Here is a 24,200-nt window from a genome sequence, read left to right on the forward strand (position 1 = left end):
AGCAATCAATTCACAACAATGAAAATTCAAACGTGGGACAGTGCTGTAATGAGAGTGTCCAACCTTTTTATCCTGTTTTAAATGCCATTGAATTTTGGTCAGCAACTTGTTTTATCAGTCCACACCCAAAAATGTTTCCCCTCAAAACTGGGAAGAAAGTCACATAAGAATTTTATTGAAACTATGCTCTTCCGTCTCAAAATAACATTGCTTTAAGATTTGGAGTGTGCAATTTTAATGGTAAAATTTTTCACTCTCTCCCCCTATATCCAAGCACACATTTCATTTTATTTTTGTCTCTAAATATAAATCTTTTCTAAATTACTAGATGCATTTAATATTATTTTCTTAAACATACTCCTAATTAATACTATTAATTTATTTTGAAATATAAAAAGTCAAATTTAATACACATACAAATAAATGACAATTTAGTAATATTAACACACAAAACAGACACATTAATTACATCGACAACTTTTCTTAAGAAATGTGAAAAAATACAAAAGGGACTTACATACAAGGACAGAGGGAGTATGATTTAGGTTAAAGTGCAATTTTTATTTTTAAGATTTAAAATGTTGTGATTTTGGCTCATTATTAAAAAAAAAAATTAAATTTTGTCCTCTATATCAAAGGAAATATGTTCTTTTGACCCTCTAACTTTATGAAAATATGTTATTTTGACTATTTATTTTAGAGAAATAAGCTCTTTTGACCCTTTATCTTTACAAAAAATTGTCATTTTGGCCCTTTGATTTGTGACACATGACATCTTCTCAACAACTTTTCAAAATTTTGTACAATTAATGGGGTAAATTTTACATTTTTTAATAGGGGGGCAAAATCGTAATATTTTGAAACTTAGGGTGCCAAAAGTGCACTTTATGGATTTAGGGGCGTCTTCATGTCTGTCAAACGAGACCGGCTTACTCTCGAGCAAAGAACTTAAAAGCGAACTTCCATCATATGACCGACCACGAACAACCAAAGATGTCTGCACTTAAGTCATCACTCTTTATCAAGAGCAACGACTTGGGGGGGCTACTATTCTGGACCGGCCAAAAGGATCTTTGGCCCATTTACTTAGGCCCAATACTATCTAAAACCCAAACACCACGTTTGGAAAACTTACTTGCAACACACTCCTCTCCTGCAAGGGGGGTGTAAGGAGCGAGCAAGACCGATTCAAACGAACCACAACGTCTCTCTGCACGTTCCCGCAATAAGTTCTCTGGCGGTTACATATTGGGGAAGGAGTTCGTTTGGCTCGGACTAGAGGGCGCGCCTATTCCAGATCCATCAGGCGTCGGTTTTGTTCCTCGATTAACGACGTCTGTTGTTGAACCGTGCGGATCAGGTTACTGACGAGGGCACCCGTTGGTGTAAAATCTTCTAGTGTCTCTGTAGATCGTAGGGGACCTTGCAGAGGCCTTTCTTGGAGAGGAATTATTTGTGCTGGTTTCTCTCTAGGTGTGTCACTAGGTGAAGGTGAAGATGTCATGCCATCCCTTTCAGGAATGCGAATCTCACTTCGTATATGGGAGTGGGCACTATTGGCAGCCATGGTAATTTCTTCGAAAGCTTTGGTTTTTAGGAGTATTAAAACGGGAAGAGCTTGTATTTTCCACAGACGGCGCCACTGGTCGTTCCTGATCAGAAGGTGACTGTCGGGTCTTTGAATGCGATGGTTTTAGTGGTGGTGAAATGCGCCAAAATGCTTCTTGGAGCGGATGGGGGTGTGTACCTATAGGAACTTCGACGCTCAAGTAAGTAGAGATCAGAGAGAGTGAGGGTTTAGAGGAAGAGATAGATTCTACCTTGGGGACTGCTGTGAGTCCCCTATTTATAGAGGTTGAGGGCTACAGAGCCGTTGTAATGGCACACCTGGCTCTGGTGGTTACGAAATCGTAGGAAGTGTAACAGCGAGAGAGTTTATTGCGAGAACCTGCAGAGAGACGTTGTGGTTCGTCTGAACCAGTCTCCTTCGCTCCGTGCACCCCCCTTGCGTGGAAGGCGTGTGTTGAAAGTAACTTTGACAAACGTGGTGTTTGAGCTTTAGATTGTATTCGGCCTAAGTAAATGAGCCAAATGTCATTTTAGACGGTTCAGAATAAGAAGTATATATGTGATTATGGAATATATAATCATTTCTCTCTCTCTCCAAAAAGTAAGTTGTCTCAGATAGTTATTAATATATCACTACTATTTCATAAATAGTGACTGTATTTTGTTGTTAGGTTATTTTTTTATTTTTAATTATATCTTTAAACAAATTTGACTATAAGAATGTTATTTTGTACCATACTTATTAATGAATGTTACAACCCACACGAGATAAAATTATAGATGAATGTGATGTAAATAATTATGGGATTGCTGTCTTGCTCCTTCAGACAAATGGAGGCTTAAAATAATTGACTTTTCTAAGCTCTACAAGCAGAAAGATGGCACTAGTATCTCCATTTTTTATGTATACACTTATTAATTTTGATAAATAAATCATTTGTTGCATCTTGAATTATTTGTACAATTTTCCACCAGAGGTAAATATGTGAGTCTAGAATTATTTGTACAATTTTTCACCAGAGGTATATAGATCATCAAATGAGAATTTTAATTTGAATAAATTAACTTAAAATATGAAAATTCATGTTTCAATTCAAACACACATTACAAAGAAAAAGGCTCACTTTATTTTTGAAATACTCATAGTCAAGACTCAAGAAGGACACTCAAACTTAACCCAAAAATTAACTAAAAGAAATCAACACAATCTATAGAGAAGAGAAGAGTGCCATAAAGGAAACATTGTCATAATAAGCCACCTTTATGTGCTAGTCGGGTGAATTGTAAACAATGTCTGAATGAAAGTAAGAGCGAGGGCAATAAATGCAGCAAGGAATGCAATAATGGTCCAAGGATTGTTGAAGTAAGTGCGAAAACCCAACGCTATCCAACTCTTGTATTTATTACGATAATTTTCATCTATTTTGACTTTGATTTCAAAATATAATTCTATGTTAGATTCCAAGCCAGTACCTATGATATTGAAAAGATTGGCAACTTCCTCATCACTCCAAAAGGTGCACAAAATCCCTTTTGATCTCAATGCCTTCACATCTTCAGGATGGTCAATGAGAGAGTCCATGAAAGCTACATAAGAACAAAACTCATAGTCGTTCTTAAAATCTGGACACATCTCATATGCAATCAGGTTAAGGAAAGTAGCGATTGTATTGTTGTTCACAAAGATCGTAGGAATAGTCAATCTTGAGGTAAACCATCCTTCATAGAAAACTATGTCTGCTGGCTTTGATGTAAAGCTTGCCTCAAGTCTTATTCCTACTGCTCTTAGATCGTCTATGCCCCTGTATGTAATCGACATGACCCCTTCCTTACTCCATTTCTTTATTTCTCGAAAAAGCTTTTTTAATTTTTGTGGACCTTTGTCCTCCGCTGCTTCTTTGGAAGTGATGGCTTCATTGCTTCCACTCTAAGTTTTAATAAAAAATGGATGAGTTAAATATGTATTTAGTTCTTATAAATATACACAAATCTCTCCCAAAAATAGTTAGAATTTTTTAACAAAACATAAATTAAATATGAATTTTCAACCACCAAAAATATAAAAATTCATATTTAATTCATGTTTTGTTAAAAAAGTATAATTTATTTTTGAGAAAGATTCTTATAATATTATAAATTTTTATGCAAAATGTTTTTAAAAAATATGACTTTTATATATGAGTTTACTTTAAAGTAGTGACCAAAAATGATGAAAAACTTTTAAAGGATTAAAAGTTAAAGAAAAAAATTAGAGGGATTAAAACAAAAAATTGACATATTTATAAGGACCGAAAACATATTTAACCTAAAATGGATTGGATCATGTTATTTATAATAACTAGACTTTCCACCCGTGCTGCCGCACGGGTCATATACATTGTAGATATAGTAGACAAAAACAAATCTCAATGCATATCAAAGAGAATGAAATATGTGGTCCCAAATATATGCAGATGTTGGAATTCGAACCTCAGACACCACGCTTATTCACCAAAAAAATATTAATTTTTATCAATCGTGTGTTACTTCATTCTTTTGTTAAAATTATATGTCAATATTATATTATTGGTATGTTACTTCATATTTTTCTTTTTTCTTTTGAAAAAATGTTACTTCATTCTTTTGTAAAAATTATATGTTAATGTTATATTATGTACCTAAAAATAGTTCATTCTTAACCTGAACATGTAAAATGTTTTATTTAAATAATTTTCCTTTTATCGAATATTTGGCCTTTACCGTAAATGATACCCTTTAACTGTTTGTTGAAATGTTTCTTCCACCTGTTTATATAGATTGCAAAATTCAGGTGCATTTTGTGGTAAATATTTAACAAAGAGAGTTCAGTTCTAATTTGGATGAAAAGTGTAATATTAACAAAAAAAAATGTTGCTATAATCTTTCAAAACCCTTTTATTCCAATAGGGCGATTTGTTTTGTTGAAGAAATAGGGCGATTTGTTTTGAAGAAATATGGGAAATAAAGCGATGCCGATTTGCTTTGTTCATGAAAATAGGAGATTAGGTGTGAGCATTAGCGTTGTTCATGAAAATAGAAGATTAGGTGTGAGCATTAGGGTTAAAATGGTAAAATTATGCAACAGGGTTTAGGTTAAAATTAGGGCTCATGAAAATATGAGATTAGGTGTGAGCATTAGGGTTGTTCATGAAAATATAAGATTAGGTGTGAGCATTAGGGTTAAAACGGTAAAATTATGCAACAGGGTTTAGGTTAAAATTAGGGCTCATGAAAATATGAGATTAGGTGTGAGCATTAGGGTTGTTCATGAAAATATAAGATTAGGTGTGAGCATTAGGGTTAAAACGGTAAAATTATGCAATAGGATTTAGGTTAAAATTAGGGCTTACGGGTTACCTTTAATATATAAGAAGATTAGGTGAGAGCAATAGGATTGTTCATGAAAATAGGAGATTAGGTGTGAACATTAGGGTTAAAACAGTAAAATTATGCAATAGGGTTTAGGTTAAAATTAGGGCTTACTTGTTAACTTTAATATATAAGAAGATTAGGAGAGAGCATTAGGATTGTTCATGAAAATAGGAGATTAGGTGTGAACATTAGGGTTAAAATAGTAAAATTATGCAATAAGGTTTAGGTTAAAATTAGGGCTTACATGTTAACTTTAATATATAAGAAGATTGTTCATGAAAATAGGAGATTAGGTGTGAACATTAGGGTTAAAACAGTAAAATTATGCAATAGGATTTAGGTTAAAATTAGGGCTTACTTGTTAACTTTAACATATAAGAAGATTAGGAGAGAGCATTAGGATTGTTCGTGAAAATAGGAGATTAGGTGTGAACATTAGGGTTAAAACAGTAAAATTATGCAATAGGGTTTAGGTTAAAATTAGGGCTTACTTGTTAACTTTAATATATAAGAAGATTAGGAGAGAGCATTAGGATTGTTCGTGAAAATAGGAGATTAGGTGTGAACATTAGGGTTAAAACAGTAAAATTATGCAATAGGGTTTAGGTTTAAATTAGGGCTTACATGTTAACTTTAATATATAAGAAGATTGTTCATGAAAATAGGAGATTAGGTGTGAACATTAGGGTTAAAACAGTAAAATTATGCAATAGGGTTTAGGTTAAAATTAGGGCTTACTTGTTAACTTTAATATATAAAGAAGATTATAATAATAATAATAAATATAATAATAATAATAATAAAAACTTAAAATTATACTAATAAATATCACATATTTAACCTAAAATGGATTGAAAAAAAGTGTTACCCCCGGCTAGGGGTGGGAATAGGCCAGGCCAGACCAGGCTTTGATAGGCCTGAGCCTGGCCTACGAAATAAATCACAAGCTTGAGTCTGGCCTATGGCCTATCATAGGCCGTTTTTCTAGGCCTGGCCTGGCCTATTTAAAAGCCTGGACTGGCCTGAAAGCCTACTTACATGCCTACTTCACATTAAGGCCATCAAATAGTTCATTTGGCCTACTAAATAGGTTAAACATGTCTTAAAGCCTATTTCACTACAAGTAAATTTCAACTAGATTAAAGCCTACATAAAAGCCTATAACAACAAAGCCTATTAATGGACTAATAGATAGAGAAAAAGATGTTTATATTTTTAATATATGCAATTATTTTAATATAAAAAATTATTTTTTGATAAATAAGTATTAATAGGCCGGTCTATTAGGCTTAACAGTCTTTTTTTGAAGCCTAAGCTTGACCTATTTAACTAAACAGACTTTCTAAAAAGCCTAAGCCTAGGCCTATCTACTAAACAGTTCAGGTCAGGCCAGGCCAAAACAGGCCAGGCCGTAGGCCCCTGTAGGCCGACCTGACTTATTCCCAACCCTACCCCCGGCACCTAGGGCTTACCGGCTTAGGATTCAAAATCAAAAAATTATCCCATAAATATTTTAATTTCAAATTCAATAAATACACAAATTTTCTAATAAAAAACGAATAAAAAGTTTAAATACTACTTATCATAACGGTAGATAGACTTAAAACTTTTTTTTTTTTTAAATACTAATCAAAATATAGAAACGGTATAAGACAAGCTCTGTTTCAAATTCTTCTGCTCCTAAGAGTTAAGAGTTTAAAAAAAGATAGGTTGACAACCTTTTTTATACACTTCTCATATACACCCCACGTGTTAGGGGTATTTTAGTAATTTCACATAACATCATCATCCATTTTCATCTCTTCTTTCAATATTTTTGCCACATATCACAAATTTGTGTGGGTGTAAAATGGTGTATGCCATCTAAGGTGGTTCATGTATAAGAACTCAAGTATTAAAAGAGACAAAATTTAGTAACCTGACATTTTTTTTTGTCTGTAATACTATTGTTATTTCAATATTTTCTATTTATTTTATTACTTTTTATCGTTAATTCTATTTTACCTTGGAATTAGATGTAGGGAGCATGAGTTTACGCTGAACATCAAGAAGATGAGTTGGTGTCTCTGACTGCCACTCATTTGTTATTGATACACTATGTTCTTCTTCTTGTATGTAATCAGCTGGAGCTTCCTTCTCCTTCTCTGACACTGGTATGACCAAACGAAGACAGTTGGGGAAATTCCTCATGATTTTTATCAATTCACCCTCATTGTTATCTTCCCACAATAGCTTAAGTACTTTATAAGGCAGTTGATTCTCCAACAAAAGCACATCCGTTATCAGAAGAACCAGTTGATCAAGCTTAATATCCACATGCCCTGGCTCATCAAACCACATGACTGTCTCCAAGATATAAAGCAAAGAGCATCCATCCACGAACAACATCCATGACAGCTTTTCTTCAAGGCTACCAAAGCCTTCAAGAGACTGGCCGGTTAAAGTTAAAACATCGTCGCCAAAATGACCCTTCAGTTCATCGATGTTATCAGCAATCTTTTTGTGTAGATCCTCTAGAATAAAGCCGCTGTTTTCTATGTATTTCGCAGACCACATAAGCTTGTACTTCTCTCCTAACTTCAGATTTATATTTCCATGATGGATAGGACCTATTGATACCAACTTGGGTGAGTAATGCTTCTCAAGATTTGTTCTATTTCTGAGATACTCAGCCACCCTTTGTATCTTTGGTCGTGAATTTTGGGGTATTTGATTTGAATTTTTTAGCTCCACAATCTTTTTTTCAAGGGTAGTTTGGGATTCCATCATTCATTCAATATAATAATGGCTGAGGAATATTGATCTTGCAAAGTAACGAAATCACTTTTACCTAACAATAGGGGAGAGGGAGAAAAGGGAACAACTCTGAGGGTAAAGGGAACTCCCAAATGATATTGCTCACTTCCACCTCAAACTATTTAAAATAACCTCAAGATAACTTAAGTTACGTTTAAAAGTCAACGTGAGTTAACTCAGATTGATTTTAGGCAAGTTAGGAGACCATCAATTCTTCATAAATATGCTATTTTATCAAAACTCCAAACGTACAATATGTTATGCTCATTTTTTAAAAGAATGTCATGTCTTAAAAATATCAATTCATTCATGATCCAAAATAAATCAGGACTAAAAATACATAAGTACACCAATACTTAGCAAGACACTCAAATTATTTTTCTCTATTTCACTTGGTATACTTTTTCTTATAATATATGTAAAATAAACAAAAAATTCTCATAATAAAACAAAGGAAGTAATACAATATTTATTAATCAAAACATAATTAACTTTTCGTATATATGGTCCAGAGGAATTCAAACAAAAAGTTGATAACATTTACTCCTTCGAACATTACGGCCACACAGTCAGATTTTACTAGAGCAATCAATTCACAACAATGAAAATTCAAACGTCGGACAGTGCTGTAATGAGAGTGTCCAACCTTTCTATCCTGTTTTAAATGCCATTGAATTTCTGTCAGCAGCTTGTCTTATCAGCAGTGGCGGATCTTGAAAAAAAAATCGGGGGTGCCAAATATTTATTAAACGTTTTCAAATAATGTACAACATAGTAAACTGGTGTAGTGGGTGCCGGAGGGATCGAACTCGGGATACGCAATGGATTGAGAGAACGCATTACCACTGCAACAGAACGTATTAACTGAATTAATATGCCTAATATGATATTTATATCAAAACTGGGGGTGCAGTGGCACCTGAGGATCTCCAAAGAGATCCGCCCCTGCTTATCAGTCCACACCCAAAAATGTTTCCCCTCAAAACTGGGAAAAGTCACATAAGAATTTTACTGAAACTATGCTCTTCCCTCTCAAAATAACAGTGCTTTAAGATTTGGAGTGTGTGCAATTTTAATGGTAAAATTTTTTACTCTGTCCCTATATCTAAGCATAGATTTAATTTTATTTTTGTCTCCAAATATTAATCTTTTCTAAATTACTAGATGCATTTATTTTATTTTTCTTAAACATACCCCTAATTAATACTACTAACTTGTTTTGAAATATGAAAAGTCAAATTTAATACACATACAAACAAAGGACAATTTAGTAATATTAACACAAAAAACAGACACATTAATTACATCGACAACTTTTCTTAAGAAATGTGAAAAATACAAAAGGGACTTACATACAAGGACAGAGGGAGTATGATTTAGGTTAAAGTGCATTTTTTGTTTTTAAGATTTTAAATGTTGTGATTTTGGCTCTTATTAAAAAAAATTGAAAATTGTGTCCTCTATATTAACGGAAATATGTTCTTTTGTCCCTCTAACTTTATGCAAATATGTTATTTTGACTATTTATTTTAAAGAAATAAGCTATTTTGACCCTTTATCTTTACAAAAAAATTGTCATTTTGGCCCTTTGTTTTGTGACACGTGACATATTCTCAACAACTTTTCAATGTTTTGTACAATTAATGGGGTAAAATTTTCATTTTTTAATAGGGGTTAAAATCACAATATTTTAAAACTTAGGGGGCGAAAAGTGCACTTTAGCCTATGATTTACTGAAACGTCTTTATTAATCATAGTTAGTTGAGTAGTTAAGTTGAATGCAATTTAATAAATAAGGTTATAATAAGTTGTTGCATTTCTATTATAAAATGATAATTATTTTAAGACAGTGAAAAAATGTCAGAGACAATTATTTTGGGAGGGAAGGAGTATCATACTCATACCAAGCACGGGAAGTTAATTGAAAAATATAGTTACTAGAGGTAGAGTTGTTAATGTTAACGTATGACAATGAGTGTTTGCTACCGTTGTCAATGTTAACGCCTCTTTGGTGGATGATTTATAAGCACTTGCATAAGTGCTCTTTGAATCATGAGGTCTGTCTTGACCCGAATGAGTCCCTCGAGCAAATCTATTAAAGTCATCAATTGATATGTATAGTTAGGTACGAGCAAATCTTCAGAAATTTTTATCTTGCTCTCACCATTTTCATTTCTATCATCATCGCCGTCTCCAATTAAAAATGTATCCATTTGCCAAAATTTGCAATTTCTCATGCTCCTGTAACAGGTCAATTCTTACTTGGTCACAAACCTAAATATAAAGGTTTTAGACACACTTATGAGTGAATAAAATTAAAAGAAAAAGAAATTAAATAAAGTATATTTTATAAATAAATAAAAAAAATATATAGTTAGATGTGTGTGCCTAAATCATTTTTATTTAGGATTGTGCCTAAATCATTTTTATTTAGGCTTGTGCCATGTAAGTTTTGCTCCTTATAACATGGTAGATGTTCTAATATCATATTACAAACAAGCCTCAACACAATACAATTCGTCCATAAAGTGGGGAAATTAATTGAAGAAACAACAACATCGTGTCTTGATCCTTTCATGACTACAAAGTACAAACAATATTTGTCTAATATCAACACCTAAAATTATTGTCATTCCACCTAACGGTTTTTACTTATTGTAAGGATCTAATTTTTCCATGAGGTCACACATTGATTAGTCACGTACTACAAAACAATATTGGTGCATCATTGGTACCTCATACCAAATTTAATAATATCGCTTGACGAAGAAGTTCAATATCTGTCAGGTCTCGGCCCTTTTCATATTGAAGATTTTCAGGAAACCAAACAAAAATAATCATAGTTCAATATATGGATAATTATTAGAAACTTCTTTATTATACCTCACATTTGACTTAATGTCACGATTGTCTCCAAATAAAACAGGTTGTTCATTATGCAAATGACATCCAATTTAAGGATATGAAGCCTTTTATGGTGAAACATACAAACAAGGGTTAATAGATCTTTATCCCCCTGTAATATAGGTCATTTTAGTTTTTTCCCTGTAATTTTTTATTTATTTATCCCCTGTTAAAAAATTTTGTTTTGATTTACCCCCTCTAATAGGCCAAACATTTTTGTGATGTTTATATTTAGGTTAATTATCTTCATTTATCGTGGTAGTTTCTTTAAAATTCATTAGATAACACCTTGAATATCTAAAAGGATATTTGTGTCTAGAAAAACCACTTGGCTGATGCATCATGTTAGATAATAATGTATTGGGTTTAAGCTATTAGGCCTTTATATTAGTAAGTTAGAGTCAATTAGGTTTATGTTGTATTTGGCTTCAAATTTGTGGTCTGGAAGAACAGAGGAATCGTGTCACGATTTTGCCATCGTGACACGATCTGAGATGCCGTGAGCAATGTTTGCAGGGTGCAAAATCGTGGCACGATCTTGGGAAATCGTGACACGATCCAGAAACTTGCTAGTTAAGTATCTCTGATAAGGACTGGTCAACCTGGAGACCGTTGCAGATTGTGTCACGATCTTGGGAAATCGTGGCACGATTTACTCAGGGCAGGACTAGTATATATTGTGTTCTTGTGCTTTTTTGAAGCTAACCTTAAGAGAACTTAAGAGAGAAAGCTTGGAGGTCAAAGAGGGGATCCTTTGGGGTGTGTTCCTTTGATGAGAGTGTTTCTTAGGTTGGGGAAAAACATTGTAATCACCTTGGGATTATGGGTTCATAGTGTGAGAGTGGGAAAATACCAAAGGGTAGATCTAGGGTTTGTTCATGTGTAAAGCTTTGACAAGCTAGAGTCTTGGAACCTTTTGTAAGACTTCACATATTGGATTGGAAAGCTGCTCTCTCCCCCAGATTAGGCCACATTGGCTGAACTGGGTCAACAATCTTGCTCGGTGTTTTGTTCTTTTCTTTTACCGTTTATCTTGTTTATGCTTGTTAACTCTTTGTGTGGTTTTGCTATACACTAGCTTAGGGCTGTTTGTTGTTGTTAGCTTGGAAGCCATTTGCTCTCATAGATTACCACTATCTCTTGCTCCACACATCTTTGGTTTATTTCATTGGTGTGAAGGTTTCATTAGTTGAATCGGATTCACAACAGTTTATTATATATATATTATCTCATAAGTTCGTAACCTTTTGTAATGTTAATCTATTTTTTGTATTAAACTCTAGTCGTCGTCTTTGTTAATCTCTTTGTTATTCTCTTTTGAAATATTATATTGTTAACATGGTATCAGCATGGTTTGGTTCGTCTTGAACTATTTATCGCTTCCGCAGTTGAGTTCGAGAAAAAAGTTGGGAATGTTGCGTGTTTGATTTGGTTTAGTTTCTAGAATTGGTCTTTTGGAGTTTTTTTTATCGTTCCTTCTCTTGTTGTTTGAAAGTACTCAATTGAAGAAAGAATTTTGTGCCTTCCGTCATTAATCCATTCGTGTTTGAGGTTGTATTTGCCTATTTGGCCAATTGGAATTGTTTACTAAGATCCATTACGTAGAAATCTACATCTAGTTAGTTTGGCATTTGTCATCAAAATTGCAATAAGGGGACATATTTGGAAGTTATGATTTATAATAGCAATCACGTTAGAAAGGTATTTGGTATATGCATTTGTTTGGTCACATGAGAATAGTAGTAATGAGTTTGGAATTTTGTGATTTGACGCTGTGTGGTGTTTGATACTAGGATTAATAATGCTTTTTACCCCTGTATTATATGTCATTTTCGATTTTCGCTCATATAAAATTTTCAGTTTGATTTGCACCCTCGTAGAATTTTCATAATTAATAATGCTTTTCACCCCTGTAATATATGTCATATATAGGTGAAAAACATTATTAACCCTTGATACTTTTCTCGATGCAATTCCCCTCAACAACAAAAAAAAAACTATTCTCGATGCAATTATGGAATTGATTATGATTTTCTTGGTCACTGCTTATGTTAGTGTGGTTCTATGTTGATTTGGCATTTGAAATGTGGGTTAGTTGTGTGACTGAATTGATTGTATGTGTGCTGTTAGATTTCTTGTTGGTTGACTCCCCTCTATCCAGTTGTTGCTTCTCATTTGGTTGCCTGTATGTTATTTGTGTTTGAGTATAGTTCCTTGTTTGTTGGTTGTATGAGTTTAGTTCCTTGTTTGTGGGTTGTTTGAGTCTTGATGTGTTTTTATGGTTTTTGTGGTGTTTGGGTTCGGATTTTCCGGTCTCCTTATTGTTTTTTGATTTGTTTCGGTTTGCAGTTTATGTTGGTCTAGTTTAGTTTGGTTCGTATTGGTTCGTCAATTTGTCTTTGTCTGGTTCGTTTGATTCAGTTCGGTTTGATTTGGATTCGGTTGGTTCAATTTGTTTGGTTGTTAGGCGAGTCAAGATATTCCTCACAATTGGTTTATTTGTTTGGTGAGTCAAGTGCTCACACTTTGGTTGTTTGGTGAGTCGAGTGCTCACAATTTGGTTGCTTGGTGAAATAAGTACCCACAATTTGGTTTTTTCTCCCCCTTTTGATTCTTCTGTGTGATTCCATTGCACTTCTCTCCCTTTTTGATTCTTCTGATTCATTGTATTTCTCCCCCTTTTGATTGTTCTAATTGCACTTCTCCCACTTTTGATGATTCTTTGGTTATTTCTCTCTCTCTCTCTCTCTCTCTCTCTCTCTCTCTCTCTCTCTCTATATATATATATATATATATATATATATATATATATATATATATATATTGGTTCTTTTGTATGATTGCTTCTCCCTACCAATTCTTGTTTGGTTTAGTTTGAAATGGTTCTTCTGCTTGGATGATTTCTCTCTTTGGCTTGTTGATGGTTCTTGCTGCGATCTAATTTGGTATATTTTCGGGATAATATGTAACAAACATAAAGCTTGGTAAGACTCAACTTGAGGGGTAGTGTTAGAACTTTATATTATTTAGTATGTTTTTCATATTCTGTTTGACAAACTCACAATGCTTCTTGTTGTTGCATCATGAGTTTGAGGGTAGGCGTTAGATAATAAAGTATTGAGCTTAAGATATTAAGCCTTTATATTAGTAAGTTAGAGTCCATTAGGTTTATTATATATTCTCTAATATTCTTTTGTAATGTTAATCTATTTTTTGTATTCCTTGAAACCCTAGCCATAGTCTTTGTTAGTCTCTTTGTTATTCTCTTTTGAAACCTCATATTGCTAACACATCATATCTGAAGACACCTTATATCGAACGAGTACTCGACGATAATCCATCCAGCTACATAACTGCTACTTATCGCTACAAGCAACCTACTGATCTGCAAACATAAAAGGATTGGGATGAGACATAATATCTCAGTGAGCTTCACCTAATCCTAAGATGTGGGCAATCTCGGGAAAACCTACGATTGCCACCTAGCTACACACAACCCATTGAGGTTGATTATACGTGCGTGTGTACTCTACATACCTGAACGATCATATGATACTAAGATCGTTATCTGAACTTTCTAACATATGCCTGATCAGCAGGTCTTACTATCCTATTCTGCTTGCCTTAGCGGTCAGGGAAACTAAAACCACTAATCTGAATACTATGATAGTATCTTATCTTATTCATGTCATATTCATAACATATTCTTGAAACTGGACGATCGAGGGATATGCTAAGATCGTCAACAACGTGCCATCACAATCTTGTCCTGATGCATAACCATATGGGGGATTGTCGTATTTTTGTGCTATTTATTATATTTCAAAAGTTATAATTATCATGTTTTATTTCATACTATGTTAATTATGATTTACTTGGTCAATGCCTCACTAAAACGTGCATTTCTAGGTGAGACCTACATTACCCTCTCAAGATATCAACCAATCAAAATGTAATATACATAGGTAACATTAAATGTCAAATAAATGAGTAGATTTTTTCTAAAAATAAAAGAGTTAATCTTTTTTTTTTTTTGTTGAAGGAGAGTTAATCTTAATCATAAGGTAACTTTTAATACTTTTAATTTTTATTTAATTTTTTTTTTTGAAACAACAAATGATTTAATTTTTTTTTATATTAAGGTGTTCAATCTTAATTAATTTACACTACAAGACTTATAAAAAATAAAATTTTACATCAAATTTCTTTCATCTGGATGTCTTTAAATTCATCATTTACATTCATAAAATTTCTTCCATTCTAGAACCCCGAACGTGAGAACAAAAACATCTCCTTCTTTCAAATTTCTTCTTCTTTATTCTTCCATATTGATCAATTTTTGTTTCTTTTTCATTCTTCTTCCCATTTTGATTGTTCAATTTTGTCATTCCAAATTGCCGCAATTTCCAATTATCGTGAGAATTATCGTTGTTTCTAGAACCGCGTCAAGTATCGTGACTTATTTTTTTTATTTAAGCAGTCAACCTAATAAAATATATTCACACGCATAGACTTGTCTCACTATCAGCAAAAGCCTTTAAGTCCAAATAAAAGAACAAAAGTCTCATCACATAACCATTTCAGCAGCAACCAAAAAAATGGTAGGAAACTCCCACAACATCACAGCGGCAACACATGCTAGCAGCCCTCAAAGTACAACGGATGATTTACTTAATTGTTATAATTAACTACCTCACAACCAAGAAAAATCAAATCAAAAAGAAAAATCAAGTCATCATACCTGACGTTGTACTGAAAATAACGGCAATTCTCACGATATTTGAAATCATGACGATTTTCACGAAAATTGAAAAATGCGGCAGTTAGGAACGACAAAATTGAACAATCAAAATCATAGGAATAAATTTTATGAATATAACTGATAAATTTAAGGACATTCAGATGAAAGAAATTTGATGTGAAATTTTAATTGTTCTAAGCCAGTCCTGTAGTGTAAATTAATTAAGATTGAACACCTAAATATAATTAAGGCAATATTACATTATGGGTCCTTTATCTTATTTATTTGTAACACTTTGGTCCTTTGTCTTTATTTTTTCTCGTTTAGGTCCTTTATCTCTCTTAAAAGCACATGTACATCTTTTTTTGCATTTTTTTTAATTAAAAAATACATAATTTTATTTTTAAAAATATTTTTTTTTATTAAAACTGAAAAAAAAATCCAAAAATATGATGAAGATGTTCATCATCTTCATCTTCTTCCTTTGAATCTTCATCATCTTCTTTAAATAAATAAAAAATCTACTAAAATATATCTCCAAATATCGTGAATTAATGTTATATTCACTTCAAATCTTATTTTAAACACAAAAATCAAAACTTTAATTTCACAAATGTTGCAAGGCTGATGGTGGAGGCTTAGTCATTGGCGGAAGGGTTAGGCTTTACGAAAGTTAAGATTGTTTTGGAAACAACAAAATTGATGTGCAAAGCTGGGGTTATTTTTATGTCGGACTTGAATATTGAGTTAGAAAATAATAATAATAATATACAGCGTGACAATTTATATAACTATTTTTTTTTTGTGATGAAACTAAATCTCTTTCTCTACAGGGGTTTGATTTTTGTGTTTAAAAGAATATTTGAGTTGAATATAACATTAATTCATGATATTTGGATATATATTTGTGTAGAATTTTTTTTGATTCAATGAAGATGATGAAGATTCAAAGGAAGAAGATGAAGATGATGAACATCTTCATCATATTTCTGGATTTGTTTCATTTTTAATAAAAAGATATTTTAAAAAATAAAATTATGTATTTTTTTTAATAAAAAAATGAGAAAAAGGATGTATATGTGCTTTTATAAGAGATAAAAGACCTAAGCGGAAAAAAATAAAGATAAAGGACCCAAATGTAACAAATAAATAAGATAAATGATCTCCAATGTAATCATGTCTATAATTAAATAAAAATTAAAAGTATTAAAAGTTACCTTATGATTATAATTGATTTTTTTTTTAGAAAAAAATTGACTCATTTATGACATTTAATGTTGCCAATGTATATTACATTTTGATTGGTTGATATCATGAGGGTAAAATACCCTCTAAATAAGAGAGGGTAATATAGAAGAAACCGCATTTCTATCTTTTGTAAAGTGGCTTTAATGTGTAACGGATTGATTTTAATTTCCAATGGATTGAGTTGGCATATATAGAAGAACATTTTTCCACTTTACTAAACAGTATTGAAAAAAAACATTCTTGTTAGTATTTTCACGTGTTTTTCCACAGAAAAAGTCTCCTCACATTTCATGCTTTGAGACATATACAGAACCAATCAAAAATCCATTTTCATCAAGTTTATACACATCTTGGATTTCATCTCCTTGATTAAATTATATTCTTTCTAGTTTATGTATCCTTGATTACCATCAAGAAAAGTCTGTTAAAGGGTTAGCATATTATACGTGGAAAATCCTTGAGGAAAGCGCGATCAGCGCATCTCAGACTATCTCACAAATTTTGTTTTGCAGATATTTACAGCAGCTTTCACAACAAAACTACCAGGAGTCATGCATTGATTGTCTTTGTGAATACTTTCTAGTATTTATCTCAATTGTCATCAATTGTACACTAATTACGCATCCTTTGGTTAGTTGTGTTATGCGCATATGCTTGCAATGGAGTAAAAATTCAACATGAGCAAGGTGAGAGAAACTATGTTACTTTCTTTCCTATGATATTGTCTTCTAGGTATCTGTATCTTGTCATGCAATATGCCAATGTGTTTGCGATGTGAGAGTTGCTATAATTTCTTGATATTTTATTTGAAATGAATTTTAAGTTCATATTTTCTGCAAGAACGAGTTTTAAACTAAATGTTATTTACAATAGAGTTTAGAATAGGTTTTGGGGTTTAATTTGTTACATTAGTAACCCTCATGTGTGCAATGTCGAAAACTCGAGTGTGCAAAGTTAGCGTGGTTTCAATCATGTGCAAAGTTTGCTTTGAGACATATGCAGAACCAATAATGTATTTGGAGGATTTTATCTCTTAAGCCAATGTAAGGGGTGAGGCAATTTAATCCTATCATGATAAATAGAGAATTAAATTGTAAGCCAATGTTGACCCTAGTGAGAGCAATTTAAAGGAATTAATTGTGTGATTAGTAAATAGAGACTACGATGAGAAATAGATACTCCACTCACTGTCTCAAATTATAAATCTCTTTAGGGAAAAATATATCTAAGATCATAAGTCGTTTACAACACCAATAAAACACTAATATTATTTTTCCGATAATACATTTGAAAATTTATTACTCTCTTTTCTTTTAATTATTTAATTTATTTTTCCATACCCTTAAAAATTTATTATTCTATTTTTTTTCTTTCAATTTTTTAATTTAATTATCTCGTAACATTATTAAAGACAATTTTATAAAACAACTTATAATATCTCTTTTTCGTATAGAATTATTTACATTTTTTAATACGAGCAAAATGCTCAAAACAACATATAATATAATATGGGGTGGAACCGTGGAAGGAGGTGATGTGTGATTTATGTGACTGATGTGTATATACTTGCATTTAAAATTGAATTGATGACTAGTACCAAAAAAATAAATTGAATTGATGACTTTATATTACAATTTAAAATTGAATTAATGACTTTAACCAAAAAAATAAATTGAATTGATGACTTTATGTTTCGATAATTGTTAATTGAAGTTCATGTGAAGCGACTACATTTGTGAATCATTAATTAAAGTTGTCAATGATTATGAATTTATGATGATGTGATCTTGAGTTATAATCTTTTATGTCATGCTAGCGTTTCGATTTTTTATTGTACAAATGCGTATAAATTATGACTAATATTTTTTTATTAAATTCTGATTAAAATTATAGGTATATGTAGATAAATATTACTTTTATATTGTACTCCATCCATTTCAAAATGAGTGTCGTTTTAACTAAAAAATTGTTTCAAAATGAAAGTTATTTTCAGTTTTCAATACAATAATAAATTCTTTTTTCAATTGTATCATTCAATTAATACTATATACATTACTTCCAAAATATTATTTTTTCTTTAATGAAAAACAAACCAATAGTTTATTAGGATAATTTGGTAAAATAACATCTCTCTTTCTTTTAATTAATGTATTTTCAATTAATATCTTTCTCAATGATATTAACAATATAACAAATATAATATTAATTCTTATATTTGTCTTTTTTTTTAAGGAATTGTTATATTTGTTAATAACATCAACAAAATAACATTCTTATAATCAAATTTGTTTATGATTATAATTGAAAGTGAAAAAACTAACCCAAAATCATGTTTTCTCTTTATATATAGTATAGATTAACACCTTGTAAGTCAGCAAATGTTTTACAGAAATGCTACTTATTGCGACATAATTAACGCGAAATTTTCACGGGAGAAAGATTGCATGTATTAATGCTTAATGTTTTATGAGTTGTGTGTGACTATATGTATACATCCGGTGATAAAATGAATTGTGAATAAGTGATTATGTGTCTCTGAAATTCCATAAATGAATTATGTGATATTAAATGTGAACAGGGCCGGGCGCCAAGTGCAACAAGACCCTTGGCACACTGCCTCACATTTAGAGGGGTCTCAAAATTTGAAGAAAAAAAAAAACTTTTACCTACGGGTATAATTCGTCACTAAATGTCAATTGTGCTGTCAATTATGCATTGTACATAAGTAAATGTCTATTTATCAATAGGTAAAAGTCATGTTTGAACTATTTCTTGTACATTTAACAGATTAGATCAAGGGCTGTCATAAACAGGGTTAGATCCAATGGCTAATACTGATTGGCGCCTAAAAATGTAGAATTATGGTTTTAAGTGTTAATTGGAGTGTTAATTAGGATTAGGAATAAGTTAGATAATATAATATATAAAAATCAATTTTGAATCAATGCAATAAAAGATAGCAAATCCGATTTTGATCTACATATATGGAAAAATGTTTAAAAAGTTATCATAAAAGAGTTTTTTTGACGAAATTATTATAAAAGATTTTACACTTTCAAAGTTTAATTTATTTATAGTAGTATTTTTTTTTTCTTTTCAACTTTACATATTGGTTGTTTCTAACAATTTTCTTCAAATCCGATTTTGATCTACTTATATGGAAAAATATTTAAAAAGTTATCATAAAAGGTTTTTTTTGATGAAATTATTATAAAAGATTTTACAGATTCAAAGTTTAATTTATTTATAGTAGTATTATTTTTTTTCAACTTTCCTTATTTTGGTTGTTTCTAAAAATTTTCATCAATTTCCCTTAAAAACAATTCTCATTAAATGACTTCCATAACAATTTTTTTGTTGATAAGTACTGTACATGAACATAAAGTCTATATATTCATATTATTTTTCAATCAAAAATATATCACATTTTCAAGAGAAAAACCTTCGAAAATGTCTATGGGCGTCTCAAGATCTTTTCTCTTTGGAATTTTATGCATTGTGCTGGTCCTAGCTTCTGGTAAGAAATATGAGTATTTTATGTTACAATAATATTCTCTAAATCTTTTCTCTTTGGTATTTTATGTATTGCTTTGATCTTAGCTTCATGTAAAAACCATGAGTAATAAACATGAATACTTAGGTCCCTTAAAGATCTATTTATAATGATTAACTTATATGAAAAAGATATCAATATTATTTATTTATTCTTCTAAATGTGTTATTTCATTTTTCTTCTTCTTTTATTGAACTTTGAATTTGTGACTTTTTTTTTTATAGCAGGGCCAGTGTTAGCAGGACCAACAATAGGTTTGGACAGTTATGAAGTTGACTGCAATGGCCATGGGCCATGTGAAAGATGCGATGAAAGATGCATAGAGCATGGTTATAAACATGGAGGTGGATGTTATGGATTTGCCCAGTGTTGTTGTGTGATAAATTGAAACAATTTAAATAAAGTATACGATTCCTAGAAAAAGTTGAATTAAGGATGAAAATTTAGAGATGGAAACATGCAAAATTTATCTTTTAATTTTGTCGATGAATAAATTAATGATCAATATTATTTTTTCGTCTCTAATTTTCGTCGTTATTTTAACTTTTTTAATAGTGATATTGCGTAATGTCTTTTTTATTCTTAGGCTAAACTATGATTATAAAAATATGTTATGTGAAATAATACGTCCATGTATGCTCTTCAATTTTAAATAAAGATGTTTTTTTTTTTTTGAGTAATTTTTAAATAATGATGTTGAATTACAAAATGTTAACCAATATTTTCGCAAAATTAAATTTACTTCAAAAGAAAAATCACATTAACGTTTATAATTATAATTATAAAATCACATTAACTTTTCCTACATTAAATTTGTAGGAAAAGTTCATTGTGAGAAAACCTATGAAAAAATTATAAAAGAAAGTATAATCATAAGTAATGAAATAATAGTCTCAAGAAATATTTTTAAGACTCTCACATCAGATATGAGATGGCCTGACAATATGTTAATAAGTGGGGGCAATCTTCATCTCACAAACCGATTTTGTGGGATTGTGTTAGGCCCAACCACGATTTCTAAGATGGTATCAGAGCCTCTTCAAGATACGTTGGGCCAACTGCTAGCAGGTTTCCGCTATTGGGCCATCCCATATATGTCCACGAACCAGGCATAATAGTGTTGGTCGTGAGGGGGTGTGTTAACAGTTCCACATCGGATATGAGATGGCGTCACAATGTGTTTATAATTATAAGGGGGCAATCCTCATCTCACAAGCAGATTTTGTGGGTTTGTGTTAGACCCAACCACAATTTCTAAGAAATATCGATAATATTATATCATTAATTATACCCCTCCAAAAAGTACCCTTGCACAACATCTCGTAATTTGACACTATATTATAAAAGCGTTGTTGTAGCTTATTTTTCACAAACTCTCATGTCGAGTTTAGTTGGAGATAAACGAATGAGGTAGTTCATACATTAGCTAGAGAGGAAACATTCTTAGCTACTCCCTACACTTTTATCGATGTACCGTCGTGTATTATTGAACTAATATCTAATGAAATGCTATAAACTTTTTTCCTTAAAAAAAATAATTTCCTAGCTACTTATCACTAGTAAAAAGAAAATCCTACGTGCCTTAGTGCAAATTTCTGGCAAAATCATTTTTTTATATGAGAAGTGTTATTTGAACAACCATTTAGTTGACAACTTTTAAAACAACCATAATTTACAAAGAAAAAATTGGTATTTACACGAAAATCAAAGTAATAGAGAGATAAAGTAAAAAGTAATGCGAGTATGAGAGAGAACATTGTTGCAAAAATTGTCACAAAATAGATGTTCAAATATCATTTCTCTTTTTGTATATACTAGCGACAATACGTGTCCGTCTTTCCGCTCTTTTTACTGCGCTAGGAACTTTCCTTTGCTGCAAGGCTTGAATGAATGAACAAGAAAGAAAAAAAAAAATCCAAAACATTCAAATCAAGAGAATTAGGTGGTTGACAAATCAAACCTATAACGCCCTGGATTTTTCATCCAATACATTACTTAAAAAAAATCATTTTAACATTATCGTAAAGAACTTAAACAAGATTCTTGAATATAAAAAAAATAAAAATTGAAAGGTAGAGACATTTCATTTATTTCTTATTAAAGTACATATCAATTTCATAATAAATTGAAGAAAATATTTTAAATTACAAATACAATTAGAAAATTCAATTTTGTCCCTGCGCAACACTTCAATCATACATATCAACTTCATATTTCAATCTTTGATACCTACAATATTTTATTAATGTAAGAGTCAATTTTCGGTTCCACATGTGATCACCTAAATACAGAAAAATGTCATAAAATAATAATAAAAGTACTCATCACTAAAAAGGATTATTGTAAAACTATCAAAAGAATAAAGTACAATAAACCACTAAATGGTCCCTGCAAGGCCCGCCCGCCACCCAGTGACATTAAAAATGAACCACTCAATAGTTCCTGCAAGGCCCGCTTGCCACCCAGTGACATTAGCCCAATAAAACTAGACCACTGAATGGTCTCTGCAAGGGCGTAGCCCAAAGACTTCATGATATGTTATGCGACTCATTGTCATCAACAAAATATCCAAAAATAAGACCATGAAATGCAACCGACCAACCTCTAATATTTTATGAACCACAAATCATTTTTAGAACATATATAGTTATCAACATGTCAAATCTAATAAACAAATTCTCATAACCATCAACACAATATTCAATCAAAATTATATAAAATCATTGAATAGAATAAAACATAGAAAAACTAAGCCTTTTTAATGGATAAGAATTCTACTACTATTTCACAATACTTATCCGGCCTAGAATGATGGTGTGGGGAAAAAGCCCTTACCTTAAGCGCTTTACTTTCTAACAAGGACTTTCAATCCACAAACCGGCTTTGCTACGCTACGTCTATACTTTCAAATTGGCTTAGATAAGAATTCCTCTAACTCTTCTCTTCCTTGAGTGACTCATTTATAGGGGAATGAAAGTGGGAGTATAGGGTTATTCTTTGATTCTATAAATTACAAGGTTACACGATAATGGGTGATTCGAACATTACCATTCTAGAAAGAGCAAAGCATCTCCTTGAAGGGTGGAGGACTGCAAATCGTAAGCAAGGTCATCCTAACTTAACATGCTCAACTTCCGATCCAAGTCCTTCAAATGTTATTAGTAATGTCAATCCCAGATGGAATAAACCAATAAGAGGCAGATATAAGTGTAATATTGATGCTTCCTTTCCCACCACAGCAAACAATGTAGGATTTGGAATGTGCATTCGAGATTCGGATGGGAACCATGTCCGCTCTAAAATCATGTGTTACACTCCTTCCTGCTCTGTCGATATAGGAGAGGCCCTGGCTCTATATCATGCGATCCGGTGGATACATGAACTTCAACTCTCAAATGTTGATTTCGAGGTTGACTCTAAAAGAGTAGCTGATTATTTCAACAAAGGTCGTGGAGATGTCACCGAGTTCGGCTCTATTATGGATAGTAGCTCAAGTTACTGTAATGATTACTTAACAAACTCTCATGTCGAGTTTATTAGGAGGCAAGCAAATGAGGTTGCTCATACGTTAGCTAAGGCAGCCACATGTAGTTCTAGCTTCCAAGTCTTTGATGATATTCCAGCATGTATTTCCAATTTGATTTTTAATGAAATGATATAATTTATTTGCTCTCAAAAAGAAAAAAAAGGTTGGATAGCATTGCTTACAAGGAGTTACATATATATACAGGTAACAAACCTATGATCAAGTGAATCTAATAACATCACAAAAACTATCGTCGGAACAAAAACTGATAATATGATAGGTTTCTATAGTCAACAAAGTAACCGTAATAATGGATATCAATTGCTACTTTAATGTCTTTTATTTTCTAATACTCCACAATTAACATTAGCATATGATGAGGAGGAGAGTAAATAATTATCATTAAATCTCATTGGTCAATTCTTATCAAGTATGGCTAGGTCAAATGCAATGATTCACTACACATACACGTA

The 24,200-nt window shown here is 31.7% G+C and overlaps 1 protein-coding gene across 1 annotated transcript; it reads right to left on the reverse strand.

Annotated features, from left to right (window-relative positions):
- Positions 1–2,673: 2,673 nt before the first annotated feature.
- LOC11407316 (UPF0481 protein At3g47200) lies at positions 2,674–7,878 on the reverse strand. Its single transcript, XM_003622986.4, has 2 exons — positions 6,964–7,878; positions 2,674–3,496 (listed from the first exon to the last, which is right to left on the reverse strand). The coding sequence occupies exons 1-2, from the start codon at positions 7,726–7,728 to the stop codon at positions 2,831–2,833; spliced, it is 1,431 nt and encodes a 476-aa protein (XP_003623034.3). The 5' UTR covers positions 7,729–7,878; the 3' UTR covers positions 2,674–2,830.
- Between the last annotated feature and the right edge of the window lie 16,322 nt (positions 7,879–24,200).

This window comes from Medicago truncatula, chromosome 7, assembly GCF_003473485.1.
Source record: "Medicago truncatula cultivar Jemalong A17 chromosome 7, MtrunA17r5.0-ANR, whole genome shotgun sequence".
NCBI classification, from domain to species: domain Eukaryota; kingdom Viridiplantae; phylum Streptophyta; class Magnoliopsida; order Fabales; family Fabaceae; genus Medicago; species Medicago truncatula.